Source organism: Cibotium barometz, chromosome 35, assembly GCF_041138505.1.
Source record: "Cibotium barometz isolate CiBa-2024 chromosome 35, ASM4113850v1, whole genome shotgun sequence".
In the NCBI taxonomy this organism is placed as follows: domain Eukaryota; kingdom Viridiplantae; phylum Streptophyta; class Polypodiopsida; order Cyatheales; family Cibotiaceae; genus Cibotium; species Cibotium barometz.
The window spans coordinates 49296125-49318091 of record NC_141080.1 but is presented as its reverse complement, the minus strand read 5'-3'; the positions used below and the strand labels follow the sequence as shown (position 1 = coordinate 49318091).

The window sequence follows — 21967 nt, the reverse complement described above, 5'->3', positions numbered from 1 at the left end:
TATTGCGCTAGCTCTTGAGAGGACCAGCCATAATTATCATAGCATTGCCTTGTCTAAGAAGAAGGAGGCTCTGGACAAGGAGAGAGCTATTCGGCGTAGGATTGCTGCTTTTTAGAGGGAACATGAAAAGCATCCACATGCGACTTGGATTACAGACCTCTTGACCACAGTTAGAGCAGAGCTGCAGTTGGCCATGGACAGGAGGGCTGAGTTCGCCTTTCATGCGAACGAGGCCTTTTGGACTCAGATGGGTGGCAGATGCAACAAAGAGTTTTTTTCAGCACACAGGTCTTCCCATAGCAGGGATTCTGTGAGGTACTTGCAGGATTCACAGGGTGAGGTTCAGATTGAGCCTGATAAGGTGAGGGGTATTGCTTGAGAATTTTATCGTTCTTTGTTGACTGCAGAGGTGCCCTCCCCTCAGAGAGATGTGGCACGGCAGAAAGTTTGGGAGTGCATGCCCAGGCTCATTTCAGATGCTGTGTTCTTCCCTGGATGCCTCTTTCTAGAAGGATGAATTCCTTCACGCACTGCATGCTCTTTCCAGTGGTTCATGCCCAGGGGATGATGGTCTTTCTCCCGCCTTCTTTATTCTTTTTGGGGATCATATTGGAGATGCTATCACAGTTGCCCTTCAGGAAATGTGGTTGTCGGGTATGATGCCTCCATACCTCACGGATGGGCTGATTCACCTTATTATCCCCAAGAGTGGGGACAAGACTAACATCAAGCAATGAAGGCCCATCACCCTCCTTTTTTTTTTTTTTTTCCGAGAAAAGATCCTTTCATTAGTTATATAAAAACGCCCGTAGGGCTACAAAAGATCTCTCCTGCTCCTAAGAGAGACAGAGCAGCGAATACAGCATGGCAGCCCGGGAGACTCTCCCTAGGTGCTGCAAAATACAAGCATCAGTACAAAGAACTGAGCGGCTAAATCATACAATAGGGGGGGGGAAGAGCCAAACAGGTGGCCTGTAGTGCCAACGGGGGGGATCCCGTGTGTAAGGTGTAGAAAGGGCCACAGCGCCAAGTATTGTGAAAGGCCTGGCGCCGTAAGATCGCCTCATCCGAGTCTCCCCGGATGCGGTCGTACTGTCCTCGCAGGGTGTGGATCAACTCCTGCCAAATCCCCCGTACAATCTCTGCTGGTGGCTCCAATCTCCCCTCAAAGGCCGTAAAGCACCGGGCCCTCCAGGTGAACCAGATGGTGAGGCTGCTGAGGAGCTCCCATCGTAAATCCCTATCCCGTGTCCAGCTGGCGGACGAGAAATCCGGTGCCGGAACCAGGCGAGGCTGGCCCCTAATAAATCTGATGGCCTGACTGCCCTGCTCCATCTCATAGCCCATAGCAGGCCCTGACGAAGTCGACCAAGCAGCGGCACCCCACGTAAACATACCCTCTGGAGAGAGGGGGGCCACAATACGTAGCATCCACAGCCAAATCTGCTGTGCTGAGGGCAATCCCAAAGGCAATGTCTCTGTGTCTCCATCGGGTGGCCGCATCGGACGCAGGCCGCCGGAAGACCGCTGTAAACAAGCCAAGTACCAACTGCTGAGCCCCTGTGGGCGACCAGCCACACTGAAAAGTCGAGATCCTGCAGGCCTATCGACTAGCCCAGAGCCGAGCCCAGAAATCCTCCAGGAACTCCTGTGAGAGTCCCTGCAGTCGCCAATGCCCCGCTGCCGCCGCTGCAGAAACCGTCCTCCTCGCCGTCAAAATATGCCGCCCCAGCCGAACAGTATACTGGAAAAAGGTGATCTCTGTGGCCTCAAGGGATGCATAAGGATCATGCCACTCGTACTCCCCGGGGTCCCACTGTAGCCGGGCCAAGGGGCGCGCTGCATATGCCCATATGCGCCAATCCGGGAGCACATCAGCAGGGTCGGGGTCAATATGCCACTTCCGAGAAGCGGCGGCCACTACCCGAATCCTCTGAAAGGTGCACTCTGCAACCAAAGGCGACTCCACCTCCACTCTCTCTCTGGAGTCTGCCCTCATCCTGAATCTCATAGTAGAGGCATCTGCCATCCTCAGTGCAAGCTCTGACAGCAATCAGGATCTCCAATTGTGTAAAGGCTCCCATCCACCGTGGGGCCACTGGCTCGAAAGGCGTGAACCACTCCTCTGTTAGTGCCTCCTGAATATCATTCCTCATAATCAACCCCCCTCTGAAGTGACTCAGCCTCTCCACCTGGATCTCCTCTGGTAGACTGCAGAAAGCCTGCCAGTCTCCAAAACTACGAGCTGGAAATGCCGCTAAAGGTCCCCAGGCTAGACGAGGCCGAGAACCCAGCATATGACCCTGCTCCGTGCAAACCGCTGGGCTCCAGATGAGCGGCTGTCTGGCCCGCTCCTCAACACAAGAAGGAGGTCGCTGAGAGAGCCCCGGTCTCAGCAGCTCCCAAGCTCTCAAGCTCTCAGGATACTCAAAGCAAATCTGTCCTCCCATCCTCTGCTGAGGCCTGTCCTCCTCATCTCTATGAAGATCCAGCGAATCTCTGGTGCCCAAGTACCCCCTGCTGGGGGCGCCCGAGCCTACAGCCGCTGCAAGAGGAGCTCTTTCCAAGGCTCAGCGCCTGGAAGCAACCCCCGAACAATAAGCTTCCCCAATAAGGCTCGACTCTGATCGACTGGATCTATAATGCCCAAACCGCCCTGAGCCAGCGGAAGTGTAATAACTGCCCATGCAACCTTTGCCCGAGCTGGCTGACCGTCCCGCCCAGACCACAGAAAGTTCCTGATCAGCCTCTGTACCTGGCTGATGCAAGAGCTCGAGAAAATCCAACAAGACGTAATGTACCACATGGTCGCTAACAGCACCTGATTTGCCACCACCACCCTCCCAGCCAAGGATAGTCGAGCTGTACTCCAATACAATAGCTTCTTCCGAATGCTCAGAAGAAGCGGGGCAATCTGCTGCTCAGGTCACAAATCTAGGCCAATCTGGCATCCCAAATACCGCACTGCTGTGCCTGGAGGAATCCATCTAAAACCGGGGTCCGAGCTCCATGCCGGAGTGGGAGCACTGCTGATCCAAAAGGCCACTGTCTTGCGCCAATTGATCAATGCTCCCGAAGCTGCACTAAAAACCTGGAGCGACTGCTCAGCCCGAATAAGATTGGCCTCATGGCCATGCAAAAATAAGCCCGTGTCGTCTGCAAACTCAGCATCAAGCAGGTCCTCCCCCCGGACTGGAAGCTGCAGTCCTCTCAAACCAACCTCTTCTGCCGTCAAATACATACTCATAGCCTCCGCAAAGAAGAGAAAAAGGAAAGGGGCGAGAGGACACCCCTGACGGACTGATCTGGTCACCTCAAAACTCGGCCCCCGTCCTCCTGCAATCAGCACCTGGCTGCGAGCTGTGGAATACAGAGCTGCCACCCCTCTGATCCATCCTGGCTCAAAGCCCAAGCGAAGCATAGTGCCCTCTAAGAAACCCCAATCAACTCTATCGTATGCCTTCTCAAAATCGAGAAGCATCACGACCAAGTCCTCGCCAAGAAATCTAGCTCGGGCCGTCGCCTCCCAGAAAGTAAAGATGTTGTCAAGGATACTGCGCTCCTTGACAAATCCTGTGTGAGTAGCATGAATCAACTCCCCCAGGAAGGGCTGGATCCTCAAACTCAAGGCCTTTGCTAAGACCTTGTAGACAGTATTGAGGATCGTAATAGGCCTCCAATGCCGAATGTCATCTGATACTCCCTCCCCCTTGGGGATAAGATAGATCAAGCCCTCTGAAAAGCTCTGCAGCATCACCTCAATGTCCAAAACATGCTGAAAGCCCCTGCGGAGGCCTGGCCCCAAAAGGTCCCAATAGCGCATAAAAAAGGCCGGCGTCAGTCCGTCCTCCCCTGGGCAACTATGTTGCGGCAGGACCCTCAAGGCCTCGGCAAGCTCAATCTCTGACAAAGGCGCACCTAGAACTGTACGCATATGGTCTGTGACCCTCCTCTGCACATGGGCCCACACAGTCTGTCTGCAAACATCTCGATCCTCAGTGGGCTGGCTCCGTTGAAAGCAGGTCACTATAAAATGCAGTGGCAATGGCTCTGATCTCCCCGAGCTCAGTAGCTACCGATCCATCCAGTCTACCAAGCTGGCGGACTCCTGCTCGCGCATGACGGGGTCCAGTGATCTCAAAAAACTCTCCAGTCACTCTATCACCAAGCTGCGTTCACTGAGAGGCCTGACAACGATAGTAAAACTCATGTCTCTGCTCCTCTACCTCTCTAACCTCCTGGCGTGCCTGGCTCAGCTGGGACGCCACCCACTCACATGCAGGCTGCTGCTCCTGAAGGCGCTGTAGCGAAGCAAGGCTGCGTCTCAGCCGTTGCTCCCGCTCGCGAATCTCTCCCAGTCGTGTCAAAGCTGCAACGTGTAGAAAAGAGCTAAGATCAATGAGTCCCTGGGCACACTGGCCCGCTGCATCCTGGTCAGAGCACTGACTATCATGCCAGATCCTCTCAATGTCCTCAGCGAGACTGGGATCTGTAAGTACCCTCTCTGGGATCCTCAACTGCAAGCTGGGCTCCCGTGTCCCCTCCTCCAATGTCAAACCATTCACTTTTGGCAACCATTCACCTCCTCTCACTACTAGAAGAAGCTCACTTACCGACTTCGATCAATTCATCATCGGTATAAACGTCAGTAATTTCGTCTATATTAGTGTCTAAATAGTCATCGAAAAAAGCGTCAAAAATGTAAATCTTTTTAATCTATAATTTCTAGGCATTTGTTATATTTTAGAGGCTCCCCCCTATGTTTTGAAGCTCTCCTATCACTCTTGTAGTCATATATCCCATAGAAAAAACTAGAGATTATGTTATATTATTATTTTGAGCCTTGGTTCATTGTTTTCTGAAGTAACTGGCGCATGATCTGAAAATGAGGTGCCAGCGAGAATGCCGACGGAGCCCCCTCGCTCCCCTAACCAGTCGCCCACATAAAAGCGATCAATCCGTGATAGATTAGTCCCTCCCTGCCGGCGATCCGACCGAGAGAAACTAAGACTGTCCTGAGACCGGGAGAAAGCCCCATGCTGCCATGCATCGGTGATCCTCAGTGACATGCAAAACCGGTCCCAAGCTGCAAGCTCCGTGCCGTGCACTGTAACATGACTGCCTCCCACCCTATCTGCCGGGTCCTCAAGCATGTTGAAGTCTCCCCCAACACACCAATGTGCGGCCTCTGGCAATGCATCTGTAACCTGAGTCCAGAACTCTGCTTTGGCACTAGCATGATTGGGCGCATAGATGTTGAGCACACCCAATAGCTCATCATGCATCCTCAGAATGACATACTGTGCTCTACCAGGCACAATGATCCCTCGATCCACAATGGCCTGCCGCCATACATCTGCAATGACCATGCATACTCCTCCCTGTCCACCCAAAGGACCAAACCCTGCAGACCAAAAGTGTCCCATCTACCAGGCATCACCGAGCCATATCTCCGGATCCTGCTCTCACCCAAGTGGTGCTCCTGCATCATCAAAATATCAATGCTGCCACCAACCAGGCATCTCTGAAGCTCCTGCCTCAAGCAACCACGATAGCGTATAAAGTGTGCTCCGCCAAGGCCCTGTACATTCCATGAGATGATCCTCACGGATGCCCTGCTGAGGTGGATGCTGTCTCAGCCGTACGGCGGGCCTTCGCAAGCGGCTTGGATGGAGAGTAGTCCCCATCCGAACGGCTGCGAATCTGCCCACCCGGTGTACTGCAAGAATCCCGGATCACGCGCCAGTGGCTATGGCCCATGGCGACTGCCTCCCGCTCTGACAGAGCAACCTCGTGTATACACACATATCCAGGGTCGCGTGCTAAGTCTGCCACTATGCGCACGACCAAATGCCGAATCCCTGAGGTATCCACACTCTCGGGATCCAAGAAAAAATGAGCCAACTCCCAAAGTCGGCCTATCACATCTGTCACCTCCAGATCGCTCATGTGATGAGAAAACTCAACTGCCTGAGTCTTCAAAGTGCTGAGAGCGAGCTCTAGAGTCCACTCCCGGTCGCAAGGGCCACATAGAGGGAACGAGAAGGCCACCGCTGAGTCTAGTGCCTCCTCCCCGCGGGCCGGAGGTATCACTACATGAACTCAGATGGGTGCTGGCTCATGGGGGCCCTCTGCTCCAAAAAGCCGTGTGAAGGTATAATCAAAAGCCTCCGAGCGCTGTCTAATGCCAAGGCGACTCAGCCGACTGCGGATAGATGAAATCCGTGAAGCCCTAATCGGCATAGGTCTCCTCTGTGATGCTCGAGCGAGGTCAGTGCTCAGCGCTCTCCGGACTGCAGGTGAGCGCCAAGGAACTGCCAGGGCCTCCCGGGAAGGTGAGGCGGGCGGAGGGGGAGGAGGGGGAGGCGAGGGAGGTGGAGAGGGAGCCGCTGCGGAAACCGGAGCGGAGACGGGAGGAGGCGATGGTGGAAGCGAGGCGGTGGGAGGGGACAGGGGTGGGGGGGGTGAAGGTGGGGGTGCTGGCATCTCCTGGTCCTCAGACGTCGCCACGGGGGTCTCCTCCTGGAGGGGAGAAAAGCTGTTCCTCACGGGGACCCAGTGAGGCTGAGACTGTGGCTGCTGTTGCAGCGGTCTCTGGGCGTGCTGCTGTGGCTGTCTCCCTCGGCGGCGCCCCTGTCCAGGCTGCCACTCCGAGGTCTCTGTGGCCTGAGCAGGTGTCCCGGAGGCAGCCTGCCGAGCCGAATCTGTGGGCGGGCCATCAGTAGCCTGCTGCTGTGGTAAGGGTTGGGGTCTCCTGCGAGGACAGGCCCTGGCCAGATGACCGACCTGCCTGCAAATGAAGCACTGGTTCGGGAGCCCCGAGAACTCCACTCTCTGATCTATCCACCCCCCCCTATCCTAGGTAGCTGAATGACCTTAGGAAGGGAGGAGATGTCAGACACCAACACTCTGACCGAAGGTAGCCCAGCTGCTCTGGCCACCACTGAAGCTGCTGAGGGGCCCGTCTCTAGTACCGAGCCCACCAATGCTCCGAGCCTGGAGAGGAGCGGAAGATACTCCCGGCGGAGACCAGGGAAACAAACTGTAACATGGAAGAGGCGCTCTCCCTGCTCCGCCGCGGCTGGGTCAAATCCATGCTGCCAAGGTCTGAAGAAAGCCCGAGCACCCCTGATGTCAAGGGGACTCATGGCAAGGACCTTGGCAACACTCTGGGCGGCCTCGAACTCGATCTGATAATGTCCCCGGCCCAGGAGCTGTACATCCAAGATCTTGCCCACATTTGCAAGAAGGCGGGCCTGAAGAAGATCCCTGATCTCCCCTCTGCTGGGGCGAGTGCCGACTATACGGCAGATGGTGGAATGAGCCTGGAGGCGTTCCACCTCTGCGGTGAGGCTCGCTTCCTCTTCCGGCGAAAGAGAAATCCTGATGGGGGTGACCTCAGGGGCGGGCGAGGGGGCTGCGGATGAGTCCCTCTGAGGCGGGGCGGGAGGAGCCTCCATCAGAGTCTGAAGCTGCGGCGGCGAAGGCGAGGCGAAGGCGGGATCCTGCTGGAACCAAGCTGCACACAGAGAGGCGGGATACGGAGCGAAAAAGGAAAACAAAACCCCAAGGGGGGGCGGAAGCAAGAAAAAGGAAGGAGGGGGGGTGGGGGTGGGAGAAGGCTAAGGAGAAAAAAAGAAAAAAACCCAAAAAAAGGGGGAAGGCGGGGGCTGCGCGCAGGAGGGATGGGAGGAAGCGAGCAGGCGGGGGGGGGGGGGGATGAGGCGCTGCAGAGGGGAGGGGGGCGCGAAGACAAGGGGGGAGGCGCGAGGAGAGGAAGCGCAGAGCAAGGCGGCGGCAGCAAGCGGAACAAAAAGGGGAGGGGGCGCAGCAGCGGAAGCAGGCGCGGGGGGGGGGGGGGGGGGGGGGGGGGGGGGGGGGGGGGCTAAAAGGACAGCGGCGGGCAATGCAGGGAAGGCGGAGGGGGGAAGGAGCGAGGGGAAGACGGGGGGGCGAGCAGGCAAGGGGGGGGCGACAGGCGCAGTGCAGTATCGCGAGCAGGGAGAGGGGAGGCGGGAGCTTCAGCGAGCGTTTTTTTGGCCCATCACCCTCCTTGGATCAACATATAAAATCTTAGCTAAAGCCTTGAGTATAAGGTTGCAGCCGATTCTCCAAAGGACTATCCATGATACCCAGAATGGGTTCCTCCAAGGAAGAAGTATATTTGATAACATCTTTTCTTTCTGGGAAGCTGTCGAGTGGGCAAAGTCTAGTCAGCAACCTCTTGCCATTCTTTTGCTTGATTTTGAAAAAGCTTATGATAGAGTGGATTGGGATTTTTTGGAGGGCACTATGGCACACATGGGATTTTCCACCAAAAACTGGATCAGAGGTGTGTCTTGCCTATACAGGAGGCTCATAGCACTGTTTTAGCCTGTGGGGGACGCGGTGAGCGTTTTCAGATTTCCCGTTCAGTGAGGCAAGGTTGTCCCCTCGCCCCTTTACTGTACCTTATTGTAGCTGAGGCTATGAGCAGGTTTCTTCGGGCTGCCCCTGGTGTTGTGGGTCTCAGGCTGCCTTTATGTACGGAGGAAGAGTTTTTGGACTCTGAGTTAGCAGATGATACGGCGTTGTTCCTTGAGGCTTCACATGCTTGTTTATGTGCTTTCCGGACAGCCTTGGAGGCCTTTTGTTTGGGAGCAGGAGCTACCATCAATTGGCATAAGTCAGTTGGTTTTTGGATCAGTGATTCGTGAGCTTGTCGACACCCTTCAACTTTGTTTGTACTAATCTTGTGTTAAGCCTGCAATTTAGGTGACCCTACAAGAGGAATGGCTCTTTGACACTTGGGTACGACCAGCAACTATGTATGGTGCAGCCTTTTTTTCTTCCAAGAAAAGATCCTTTGATTAGTTAAAGAAGAAGCTTGCCAAAGTGTCAAGAGTACAAACATTGCAAAACTGACACACTCTGCACAGAAGGTTTTTTGAGACAATTTGGAGGTGAGCCTTGCTCCTACCTTCCATGATGAAGGCCCACTCTGCTCTCGCCCTGTTGGCATGCACACTCTAGGCTCCAACGATCACAATAAGGGTTCCTAAGCCAAGGGCCAAACATTTACTTTCTGTAGGAGGGGAGCGGGCATGAAGAGGAGAGGATGATTTTTGGGAGAGGGGGGGGGGGGGGGGGGAGTGAAGGAAGGGGGAGACGAGAATGGGCTCACGGCCAGGAGGGAAAGCCGCAGAGGGATGTGAAAAGAGGCGCAGTGAGGAGAAGGGCGAATGGGTGCAAGAAGATGTGCAGTGAGGAGGGGGGGCGAAAGCGCGACGGAGGATGGCGGGTGCAGAAGAGTAGGAGGGAGCTTGGGGGGGAAACAAAAACTTTAGACAATATTTGTCTTGGCACTTTGCCATTTGTGGACGACTCTTTCAAACCGCAGCTTGCAAGGGAGAAAAACCATAAAAATCATCAAAAAAACAATCCATTAAGCACCTATTTCTTTCAACCCACCCTTCCCAAAATAGAATTAGGAAGCTTAAATCCTCCTTGAACAATCCAATAGACCAGCAAAAAACCAAAAACAAACAAGTGTAAAATTTAGATTTTTCTCTCAGAAAGCATATGTGAGCATCCAGAGTTTGATCACATTGTGAGCAACGTCATCAATCCAACCATGAGTAAACACGCTCACAGGTACAGACTCACTAGGCTTTGTCCTGGGCAGTTAATCACAGTTCACACCGTGTAGGAATTTCACCAAAATTCATCCTGGGTATTACTTTCATGCTAGATTTATGTCCTGGTCACAAATCCTCATGCCAAATCTTGTCCTTAAAATAAAGGAAATAAGAGGCAGGCAGGGGCAGCAGCGCAGAGGGCAGGAGCGCAGTGGGAGAGCTCCAGCTCGTCTCATTCTAGGTCAACAATGAGAGATAACAAACAGCTCCTTTTAATTTGTAAAACATATTTTAAAAAAACCCAGAAAAACCCAAAAAACAAAAAACATAGCACTCTCTTCTTCCCCCTGATCCTCCTAGATAGAGGTCAAGCCTAGAGACTGCAACCGATTATCAAACAGAGGGTTTCAAAGGATTACAAGTTTAACAAGTTCGTAAAGTGGAACACGTTTGGAGAAATACCTGCACACATGAGCAAAAAACCAGTCTCGTGTCCAATCGCTTACTCCTATAGTGTATACCAGGTCTGTAGTTGGATACAGCTCGGTATATCGTTCCCAAAGCCCATATTGACGATACCTGATTCAAACATTAAAAAGCTCATTGTGGCACTAAACATAAACACCAAATTTCTTGGCTTTTTCAACAATAGAAGGTACATTTTGTCTTATCCTATTGTGTGCATGAGAAGAAATCTGTTGTTATAGCTACCATTCGAGTTTGGTGTACATTTTAGACTACCTTCATAATTACTTAACTTCATTCATTCATCCCTTTGAATCCCTCTCCTTGGTTAGGAATCTTCTCTATTTTAGTTGTCTATTGAACTATTGATATGAAGACACTAGGCTGCCAATTGTGGTCAACATTCACAGTTGCAACTCTTGTACTTGAAATTCAGTTGTAACACTTCTTTCTTGTACATAATACAGATAATTTGTTTTAAGGCTATTGTGTGTATGATTCCACTTCTATTTCTTTTCTCCTCTCAAACCCAGGCACATAGGCACAAGAGCTTGACAGTGGGAATCAGAGCCTAACCTTGCTTTAGCTAGATTTACCAACAGGTGGTTCCATAGTGTAAACAGTGTAAACAGGGTATACCATAGGGCACTTCAGTTGGGCACCACGACGAATTTAGCTTGAAAGCTTACGACTAGCCTAGGGAACTAGCTTGTTTTTTTTTGCTTTTCTAGCACTTGTGTACGTTGTTTGGTTGGATAGGAAAGAGCCCCTAGCTTCCAAGAGTGCACGAGGTTGGATTTGGGGGAGGTCTCTATTTTGGTTCTCAGGAGGCGAGGGCACTGACGCAACAGGTCCATTGCTTCTTTGTGTATTTCAGGAAAGCCTTTGACTTTGTCCCATGGTCAAGGCTATTTGCCCTCCTATACAAGTTGTATTTTACCCCAAAAGGGATATGGGAGTGATTGCATTATATGAGTTGGTGCGACCAGACGTGTGAGAGCACCAGGGGCATGTCAGGATATGCAACGGTGAGCGGGAATGGAGAGATGCTAACAACCTGGTGAAAAGAATGTTTTTCTTTAGTTATAATGTGCGGAATGCTAGGCATCTTGTCCTGAGACATTCAAAGAGTCCCTATTCTTAGACCTCATCAGGAGTCTTATGGTATTACACCGCGCATTCAGAGGACTTTTTGGTGGAGGTTGTGGCACTCTTATAGGACAAAAATTTCCTCCTTTATTTGGCTTTCTCTACTTGGTGGTCTCACCAAGCGACCAGTGGAGATCAGTCATTGGTGTTAGCCTATCATGCTCGAGATGTGGACCAACTTCAAAGACAATCCACCATTGCTTATGGGAATGCAGGGAAGCACAGAGGATTTGGACTGTGGTAGCACATCTCCTTGGAAGGATGAGGAGGGATGCTTACATTTCTTTTGGTGCTATCATTTGATGACATAGTCGGGCCCCCAGCTCAGGGAATGACAGGAACAACAGGAATCAGGTCATTATGATCACTCAGGCAGTCGCTCGGTGGTGCCATCTTCAGGACCTGCTAGAGTCAGGATACATCCCACCTACACATGGGTTGCACAGGGCATCCTGGCACGGTTGGAAGGCTAGATGCAGTGAGGCCATTGGGGCACTTTGCTTTATGATGCACAACTCATTAGCAGGCTTTGGAGTGACATCATCCACACCCTATGCCAAAATCCAAGAATCTTGAGCAGCACGCGGAGTGGATGATATCATTCTCTTTTTTTTTTTTTCAGAAAGGAGACTTCTATTAAGTATGAAATGGAGGTGCCTGTAGCAATCAAAATGGAGATTTCACACCAAGAAAGGTGGAGATCTCAACCAAAATCAGAAAACCATAGAATAAAATTTAAAAAAAGTAGAATTTCTAACTTACATGGAGTTTTGCGAGCTTTGCTTTGGCTTGAGGGATTGAGGGTTCTACTCTTGCTTGGATCAAGAGTGGCCACCAATTCTTTGTAGAGGAAATAGTAAAAAACAAGTGAATTATCAATGAATTCAATGTTTTTGGCTCTAGGGAGGAGTACAGTAACAGTGCATAAAACAATATTAAGCTTCTACAAAGGAGGAGGCTTCTATTTATAGGAAAAAATGAGCCTCTAACTCGCATAGGTTTGTGGACTGTGTTGTGGAGTACATTTATTTTTCCTTCGCTTCCGAGTGCTGCGTTGGGGAAGAGGCTTTGACTGTCAAGGCACCAAAGTTTGATTGGAACCTTCATGGTAGCCTGGAGCTATAAGTAGATGCTTTTCTACCCACATTTTGATACTATTTAGATACCTTGATTGTGGTTGTCATAACATTCATAGCTTGCATGAGGCTATGCATTCATAGCTTATACATAAGCCTTATGTATGCGGGTTATGCGTGAGGCTTATGCATAAAACTTCATGCATAAAGCTTATGTATCTGGCTTATGAATTAGCCATATGCATAAGCTTTATACATAAGACTTCTGCATATGGCTTTGTACATGGCTTATGCATATGGCTCTATACATGATGCTTTTGCATATCTCCGCAGCCCTCGAAGATCCCTGGATTCTGGCCCAAGTAGCCATGATGGTGTGAATAATATCACTCCAAATCCTGGAAAGACACTGAGAAACAAGAACGGGAGTACCCTCAATAGCCTCGGTGCATCTAGCTTCTAGATATTCCAGGCTGAGATGCTAGCAATAATCTCCCAAGAACTGTCTAACCTCTGTGCCGGAGGGACAAAGTGTGAAAGTGGCAAATCCTGAAGACAACACTGCCGAGCAACTCCTTGCTTAACCATAATGGCCAAGCTCCTGTCAGTCCCCTCGAATCTCAGCTGAGACCCAGACTGTGTCAACCAAATGATAGAACCAAAAGAAATGATAGCATCCATCTTAATCCTACCAAAGAGGTGTGCAATCGCAGACCAAACCCTCTCTGCTTCCCTGCATTCCCATAAACAATGATAAACTGACTCCGAAACTCCTGCACATCTAGGGCATGCTGGGCAAGCACCAGTAACTGACCTCCACTGATTGGTGGCTAGACCACCATGAGCAGAAACCCCGATAAAGGAGGAAATCTGTGGCTTCCTATAAGAATGCCACAATCTCCGCCAAAAATCCCTCTGAATGTCAATCGAAATGCTGTAAGATTCCCAATGGGGTCTAAGAGTAGGGAAACTCTAAATGTGTCCCAAGATAAGATGTCTAGCATTCCGCACCGTATAACTAAAAAAAGGCATGCTTTTCAAGGGGTTACAAGCATCCTTCCACACCCACTCACCGGGGTCCCAATGCAAATGTCTGATAGGGCAGCCACCATACAACCAAAGGCTAACACTCTTTGTGATCATTCCTGGGGGGGCCGCGGGGGGGGGGGGGGGGGGGAGAGGTCAACAAAGTCGTGCTTCCCTAACCTGCCAACAACTCTGACTGGACGAATCTGAGGGCCCTCAATAAGGTCCTGTACGTCACATCTCTCCAACTGCCATCCATACTGTACAGAAAAAAAGACCGGTGCATCATCCTCCCTAGGCAAGGGGAGACCCATAACCTGAAGAGGAACACCTGTCCTAGAAAAAACCCCAACCCAAGAATGATGACAGGCTTCCAGGAAAGATCCAGTAATCCAGTGGTTGGGAATGGCTGCATCAATCTGTGCAATCCTCCGACTAGAGCCTCTCAAATGCTACGTGAGATCAAATCTCTGTACCTGGGTGAGGCTCTGAAACCTCTTCCAAGCCAACACTGTGGGGCAAAGCATCTCCCAGCCAGCCGAAAGAATACCATGCACATCTAAGATCAAATCATTCAACAGAATGGGCTGCCGGTTACCTTCCAATGCTGAACGCAGAGAGATGTGTACCAAAAAACTCCTTAGGCAGTCCCAGGTCCGTAGGAGGGACCTAACCAGGGGGGATGAAGGGGAGCGGTGAACTGCATCCGAAAAAATAAAGCGTGAGCTGACAGTGCAGTCACCTCCGCGAACAGGGACACACTTCGTGATCTGCTGCATGAGAAAGTCCTTCCACGGCTCAGTGCTTGGAGGAAAGCCCCTAACAACCAGCTTACACAGCAAAGCCTTACATTGCACCCTAGGGTCAATGATATTCAATCCCCCTTCCTGCTTAGGCCTGATAATGGTTTCCCAAGCAACTCTAGCCCTGGTGTGAACATTTCCATCAAGCCCTAACCAAAGAAAGTTCCGAATGGCCACGAAGCTGGCCAATGCAGCCCTTATGAAAAATCCAGCACGAAGCGATAAACCAAGTCGTGGCGCTAGCAAAACTTGGTTAACCACCAAAGCTCTAAAGGCCAAGTCGAGCTTCCTCCTACTCCAGTGATGAAGTTTGCTTTTAATGCTTAAGAGCACTAAAGCAAACTGTTGTGCAGGGGAGATGTCAACGCCCACTGACAACCAAGGTATCTGGCAGAGCATCCTCTCTCAATCCAAGTAAAACCAACATCAGTACCCCAATCTACAAGAGGAGAATCACTGATCCAAAAACCAACTGACTTCTGCCAATTGATAGTAGCTCCTGTTGCCAAACAAAAGGCCTCCAAGGCTGTCAGGAAAGCACATAAACAAGCATGTGAAGCCTCAAGGAACAACGCCGTATCATCTGCTAACTCAGAGTCCAATAACTCTTCCTCCGTACATAAAGGCAGCCTGAGACCCACAACACCAGGAGCAAACGTGCTCATAGCCTCAGCTACAATGAGGTACAATAAAGGGGCGAGGGGACAGCCCTGCCTCACTGAACGGGAAATCTGAAAACGCTCACCACGCCCCCCACAGGCTAAAACAGTGCTACGAGCCTCTCTGTATAGGCAGGACACCCCTCTGAGCCAGTTTTGGGAAAACCCCATGTGTGCCATAGTGCCCTCCAAAAAGTCGCAATCCACTCTGTCACAAGCTTTTTCAAAAGCAAGCAAAAGAACGGCAAGAGGCTGCTGACTAGCCTTTGCCCACTCGACAGCTTTCCAGAAAGAAAAGATGTTATCAAATATACTCCTTCCTTGGAGGAACCCATTCTAGGTATCATGGATAGTCCTTTGGAGAATCGGTTGCAACCTTATACTCAAGGCTTTAGCTAAGATTTTATACGCAGATCCAAGGAGGGTGATGGGCCTCCATTGCTTGATGTCAGTCTTGTCCCCACTCTTGGGGATAAGGTGAATCAGCCCCTCCTTGAGGTATGGAGGCATCATACCCGACAACCACATTTCCTGAAGGGCAACAGTGATAGCGTCTCCAATATGATCCCAAAAAAGAATAAAGAAGGCGGGAGAAAGACCATCATCCCCTTGGCATGAACCACTGGAAAAAGCATGCAGTGCGTGAAGGAATTCATCCTTCGAGAAAGGGGCATCCAGGGAAGAACACATAGCATCTGTAATGAGCATGGGCATGCACTCCCAAAATTTTATTCCTGCCACATCTCTTTGAGGGCTCACCCTGTGAATCTTGCAAGTACCTCATAGAATCCCTGCTATGGGAAGGCCTGTGTGCTGAAAAAAACTCTTTGGTTGCATCTGCCACCCATATGAGTCCAAAAGGCCTCGTTCACACGAAAGGGGAACTCAGCTCTCTTGTCCATGGGCAACTACAGCTCTGCTCTAACTGTGGTCAAGAGGTCTGTAATCCAAGTCGCATGTGGATGCTTTTCATGTTCCCTCTGAAGAGCAACAATCCTACGCCTAATAGCTCTCTCCTTGTCCAGAGCCTCCTGCTTCTTAGACAAGGCAATGCTATGATAATGATGGCTGGTCCTCTCAAGAGCTAGCGCAATATTATGACGAGGATCAGGACCGTCACAAGATCTCCATCTCTCTCTGATCTCAAGGAAAATGTCAACATCTAGATAAAGAGAGTCAAGGATACGGATACGGGGAGAGGCCGAGCGAGCCCCAGGCTCCCAGCGACACAAAACGACAGGGCAATGATCAGATTTGGTGGTGCCAGGCATAATAGCAATGGTGCCTCCTCTGTCCAAGGACCAATCATCCACATAAAACCTGTCCAGACGTGCAAAGATGCTCTCATCCCCGTTCCTGCGGTTATGCCAAGAGAAAGATAAGGAATTTGGCCTTCTCTGGAAGTCATCCTCAGTCCAGCAATCCCTGCCAAAAAAGGAAAGCGTGAATCTCTCCCATGAGGCTCGCTCCAAAGGGAGGCTTCATCTATAGGAAAAAGTGAGTCTCTAAGCAAGCAAACTGATTCTAGAACTTTTCAGAACAGTTTGGTCAATTTTTGACCATTTTTAGGTCAGTTTAGCTTACTTTTTGGATCTAGTTGAAGCAGGAGAGAGGAGAGATGAAAATATCTCATTATTTTTGAGTTTAAAACTTAACCACACATGTGAAATAGGCGCCTCCTTCATGAGGGGAATTCCCCCACACTGAGGTGTCAAAAATGCATCATTTCACTAAATATCTCTTCTTTTTAAACTACTATCCTTGTCCTTAGTCAACTCTTCATCTTATGTGAGTATTTACTCATTTTTGGGGGGATTTTCTTTATATCTTCTATTTATCTCCTTCCTACAATTGGATTAATCTAATTGGTCCATAGGAACCTTAATTCAAAAATTTCAGAAAATCTATGAAGAGAAGAGGGTTTGACCCCCGATCTAAGAAGACGATGGGCAGCCTGAGGACGCCTCTCATAATGCTGAAGTACAGGAAAATCCACAGGGCAAAGTCCACAGACATGCCCTTGTCCGAGGCCCTGCACCGTGCCTGCATATGTACGAGAAACCTGTTCGCCCTACGGGGCATCAAGGGCAATGGCATCATGCTGAAAATCCTGCAATACATGATCCCCACTGTGCTGAACATCCTGCATATCGCCCCCTCCAAGTAGAGAGGACTCCACAAAGTCATCCTGATCTGAAATATCATCTCTCTGCAAAGATGCATCAGCTGACACATCCCTCTGACCAGAAACATCATCTATCTGTACATGATCCGAGGAAGCCTTCCCATCAATCGCACCAGGGGGGCGGGCGTGAGAGACAACTCGCCACACCTGGCGGACTGAAGGACAGGAGGGAACCAAGGGAGGTGGCGCCTAAGAGGCATGCTTACGAGGCCTCCTGGGACCTCGAGCCCGAGGACAAATCTCGAGCAAAGTGACCCTGTTGGTGACAAACCCGGCACTGATCGGGTTTACGTGCAATTTCCATACGTTGCTTCAAAGGGCCACAAGGGCCAGGAAGCAAAACATAGTCCTCCAAGAGCTCAATGTCACGAGCAAGAACCATGACCCTGGGGACAGCATCCGCCGAGGCAGTGACCACCTGGGCAGAAGATGTCGGCAAGGCGTGAAGGGGGGGCACTTGAAGAACAACCCCAAAGGCAGACTCGATGGCCCTAACATAGGCCAATATGCGTGCGGAAGACCTGGGAATCTGAGAGTAATCGGGAAACGGTTCCGGTCTTCCTCAACAGGGTCAAAGTAACTGGAGTAGGGAGCGCGGAGTACCGTTTCCATGCCCAGGAATCCTTTTGGACACAGATGGGTGGCACATGTAACAAACATTTCTTTGCTTCTCACGGCCCATCGCATGCCAGAGATAGTGTCAGGCAATTGCAGGATTCACATGGCACTCGTCACTCAGATCCTCTTATGGTTAGATAGATTGCCACCGATTTCTATTGCCAGCTTCTTAGTCCTGAGCCGCATTCTGATCTGAGAGACAGGGCACACAGAAAGGTTTGGAATGCATTGCCACATTTGATCATTGAGGAGATGTGTGCCGCTCTGGATGCCCCTTTTTCTATGCAGGAGTTCAGTCATGCTCTTCATGCCTTACCTCATGGTAAGTGTCCAGGGGAGGATGGCCTCTCCCTTGTTTTTTTCACTACTTTTTGGGATGAGATTGGGGCTGAGATAACATCGGCTTTGCAGGAGATGTGGGACACAGGTTCTATGCCTTCTTCTCCCATTGAGGGGCTTATTTATCTTATTCCTAAGAGCGGGGATAAGACATTGATTGGCCAGTGGAGACCTATCACCTTACTTGGGACTGCCTATAAGATTCTTGCTAAGGCAGTGAGCATCAGGTTGCAGCCAATTTTGCAGGATGTTATTCATGATACCTAGAATGGATTCTTACACGGCAGGAGCATCTTTGATAACATTTTCTCGTTTTGGGAGGCCGTCGAATGGGCTAGAGCGAGCAATCAGCCCTTAGCCATTCTGCTCTTGGATTTTGAGAAGGCCTATGATAGAGTGGATTGGGACTTCCTTGAGGGTACTCTTAGTCATATGGGCTTCTCTCAGAGATGGATCAAGGGAGTTTCATGCATGTATCGTGATGCCCATAGTAGAGTTCTTGCTTGCGGTGATAGAGGAGAGCGGTTTCAGATTTCTCGTTCAGTACGACAAGGCTGCCCATTAGCCCCTTTATTATATATCATAGTTGCAGAGGCCATGAGCATCTTTCTCCGCTCCACTGCTAGTATTTCAGGATTGAGGTTGCCTCTTCGTAGTCATGAGGAGTTGGTTGACTCTGAGTTAGCTGATGACACAGCCCTGTTTTTGGAGGCTTCACATATATGCTTATGTGCCTTCCGGGTAGCACTAGAGGAGTTCTGTTTGGCAGGAGGGTCACTCATTAATTGGCACAAATCTGTTGGTTTTTGGGTTAGTGATTCACCGAGAGTTGATTGGGGTGCAGAGCTTGGTTTTACTTGGATCAGCAGAGGATGCACTGCTAGATATTTGGGATGCCAAGTTGGGATTGATATTTCTCCTGCACAGCAATTTGCTCCGGTACTTATGAGTATCCGGAAGAAGCTCCTCCATTGGAGCTCCAGGAGATTAGATTTAGCCTCCAGAGCTTTGGTGGTTAATCACGTTTTGCTTGTCTCAGCTTGGTTTATTGCCTCTTGTTGGTGATTCTCTCGTGCGTGCATTGGCCAATTGCGGAGATTGATCTGCAATTTTCTCTAGTCGGGCTTGGATGGCACCTCAGACACTCGTGCCAGGGTAGCTTGGCTCACAGTTATACAGCCCAAAAGAGAGGGGGGCTTGAATATTATCGATCTGGATGTTCAGTGCAAGGCGTTGCTTTGCAAACTTGTGGTCAGAGGTTTCTGTCCCTACCCTTGTGGACACATATGAGGATATCACTTGAGGAGGGGTGTCTTAGGATCTTGTCTTATGTTTCTGTCTTTCAGTCTTAGTCATTTTATCTTGGCTTGTCTGTCTGTCTAGTCATCAGTCATCAGTCTCTTCATCTTGCCTTATTATCTATCTTTGTCATCTGTCATCTTGTCAGTCATGTCCTCCTAGTATCACTTAAGGAGGGTGTTGGAACTAAGTGCTCACTAGGAGTACTTTTAGTCTTGGTCATCTCAGTGTATGCCATGTGGCACTCAGGGATTTATCCCATATGCACTCATGCTCAGCTCTTGTACTTTCCCCCTATATATTTAAGGGGTCACATCAATGGAAGTATCTCAGCGTGTTTTTGTCTTCTCTGATTTCAGTTTTCAGCTTTGGTCTAATTTTTGCTCGCCATGTTTCTAACAAGTTCTTGCTTGGAAGACCTTTAAGAGTCTTCCGGAGGATCGGAGAGTTACATCCACTCAGCATTTTAGGGGCTCTCGCATTCGTGTTGATCAGATTGATGCAGCTATTCCGCATGAGTGGCTTTCTAGGACCTTTCACGGAGACTATCATCCGAGTTGGCTCGGAGTTTTTTCGAGGATAGGCATACCTCTGCAGGTCATTGCTCTGCCAGGCCAGGAGGATATACAGATTTTCTCATTTATTCTATCATGCCTGGTGGAAGATTGAGGAGATGTAGTATGGAGGAGATTATACGAAATACTAGGCTTAGTCCAGTGAGGATTGTTGGTCGCTCGGGGAAGCACTGGTTCATTGACCCTTCTCCTCAAATAGTGACTCATGGCTCTTGGTGTTTGTGGTTATATGCAGTCCATTCAGATATCTTCAGTGGGATCCAGGAGAGTGGGAGTGGATTGATGCCTTCGATCCTTTGAAAAGCCTTTTTTCAGTTTCATTGTTCGGAATTTCTCCTCAGTCGACAGATGCATAGGATCCCTACTCTCACGCCTCACTGGGAGAGCTATGATATTTCTCCAGTGATACAGCGCAGATATTGGCATAGACTTTGGCACTCATACAAAAGGAGCCAGATCTCTCATTTCTTTTGGTTATTCTTACATGGTGGTCTCCCCACCAATCAATGGAGATCAATTTTCGGTGTAGCACTTGTAATGGTCCAATTGAAATGGCAACAAGCTAGGATGAATCCCCTAATGATGTACTTCATGGATGTATTATGAGATTAAGCATTGCATACGCAATAGACCCTTTATGAATTATGGACGCCTAACCGGGGCCACAATTTAAGTGTGTGAACACATAAGGCCTGTATAAAAGTCAACTTTTCTCATAATCAGGGTCCAGTAGTGCTTGTCCTCTGCCTTTGTTACTTAATTTGACACGAGAAGGTGTGGCAAGGATCTCCCTCCAAGTAACCTCCGTTCTCCAAAGCAGTGACCAGAATAGTCAGGAGCAGCTCCTTTTCCTGTGCCTCCCCTACCAACCATGTCACCTGCTCGCATACTTGATGTTGTTCCTATCATGCAAGCAACTTCTCCTTGGGTGGAGGGATTTCCCCAAGCTCTATGAACCATGGTTGCTCTTTGCGGGACCATGTCACCACCAAGGTCATTGGTTCCTCCTCCTCGTTTATAAGAACTAGCTCAATGCAAAGCAGGGTATCTTTACACTGACCTAGGATAGAGACAGGGCAGGCTGAGGGCATCCACAGGAGGCTAGGATATGCAGGCTATGCTCAATTGGAGGGATAAAGGAGCATTACTTGTTAAGATGCCAGGTGCATTATGAGATATGGAGGAGGTTTCATTGTCTTTTCAGAGATGGATTTGGCTCTCTTGCTGGGGTGATGCGCTACAGTGATCAAAGATGCTTGGGAACTCTGACCTGCACAGTCATCAAAGATCTGGAAGTCTCCCTCCAATGAGCCAGACGCCCTCACCCTCAAAGATTTAGATCTTCCACCCATCAGCTCCAAATTCGAGACATCCTATGACACCTTGGGGAGGCACTACATCATATGTAACATCTTTTTGGTCTCATAGACCCTTCGGACCTTTAGTAGACATTAATAAATCTCTTTCTTTCTTTTTTTCTACATGTGTCTATCAATAAAATAGGCATAATCTTAACAGGGTATTCTCTCAGCAGGCATACATAATGATTAGTAGTGACATGAAAAAAAAATTCAACATGTGGATATACAAAACAGAGAAATCAAAACTCCATGTGCTCAAGGGAGGGTGAGAGTAAAAAGGCGGGCATTGGACAGCATCTGTGATGGAAAAGGAGTGCAAAAGGCACAAGGAAACAATGAAGAGAAAAGAACACAAGCTCAAAGAAGCAGGAGGTTGCTGCAACAAAAGCGTCACAAGTTTACAGAAATATACCTTTCAGGATGGTTCAAAAAAAGTTTGTTTCTGTACTTTGGATTAGGTTCAGGAACGAAGAACTCAGCTGCTGTCCGGTCCGGAATCCCTATCTCCCATTTTGTTTTTCCATGCCTAGGTGGTTCAAAAGTAATATCACCCAGATTCACCACCAAACCTACATACAATTCAATATCATTAACTGTTAAAATATGAATAGTGATTAATGTGGGAATAAACAAGTGTGTAGACTAGCACTCTAATGTGTGTAAGCTTAGGTTCAAATAAAACGGTTCAAGTGTGTGAATAGCCATTAGTGTGTGGGTCCTTTGTGTGCAGGAACAACCGTTTAGAAGGATCTTATGTAAGCAATGATGTGTAAAGATGACACCTCTTACGGACAC

The 21967-nt window shown here is 49.6% G+C and overlaps 1 protein-coding gene across 3 annotated transcripts in view; it reads right to left on the bottom strand.

Moving 5' to 3' along the window:
- Window positions 1–21967, bottom strand: part of LOC147618551 (uncharacterized) — a 213023-nt gene that overhangs the window by 73189 nt on the left and 117867 nt on the right. For 2 of the 3 annotated variants that reach the window (XM_086775008.1, XM_086775006.1), the window contains 2 exons: window positions 21585–21741; window positions 10080–10196 (listed from right to left, as the gene is read on the bottom strand). In XM_086775008.1, coding sequence (XP_086631134.1) covers window positions 10080–10196; window positions 21585–21741 — 274 coding nt within the window. The remainder of the gene's footprint in view (window positions 1–10079; window positions 10197–21584; window positions 21742–21967) is intronic. The other variant, XM_086775007.1, reaches the window with a different exon arrangement.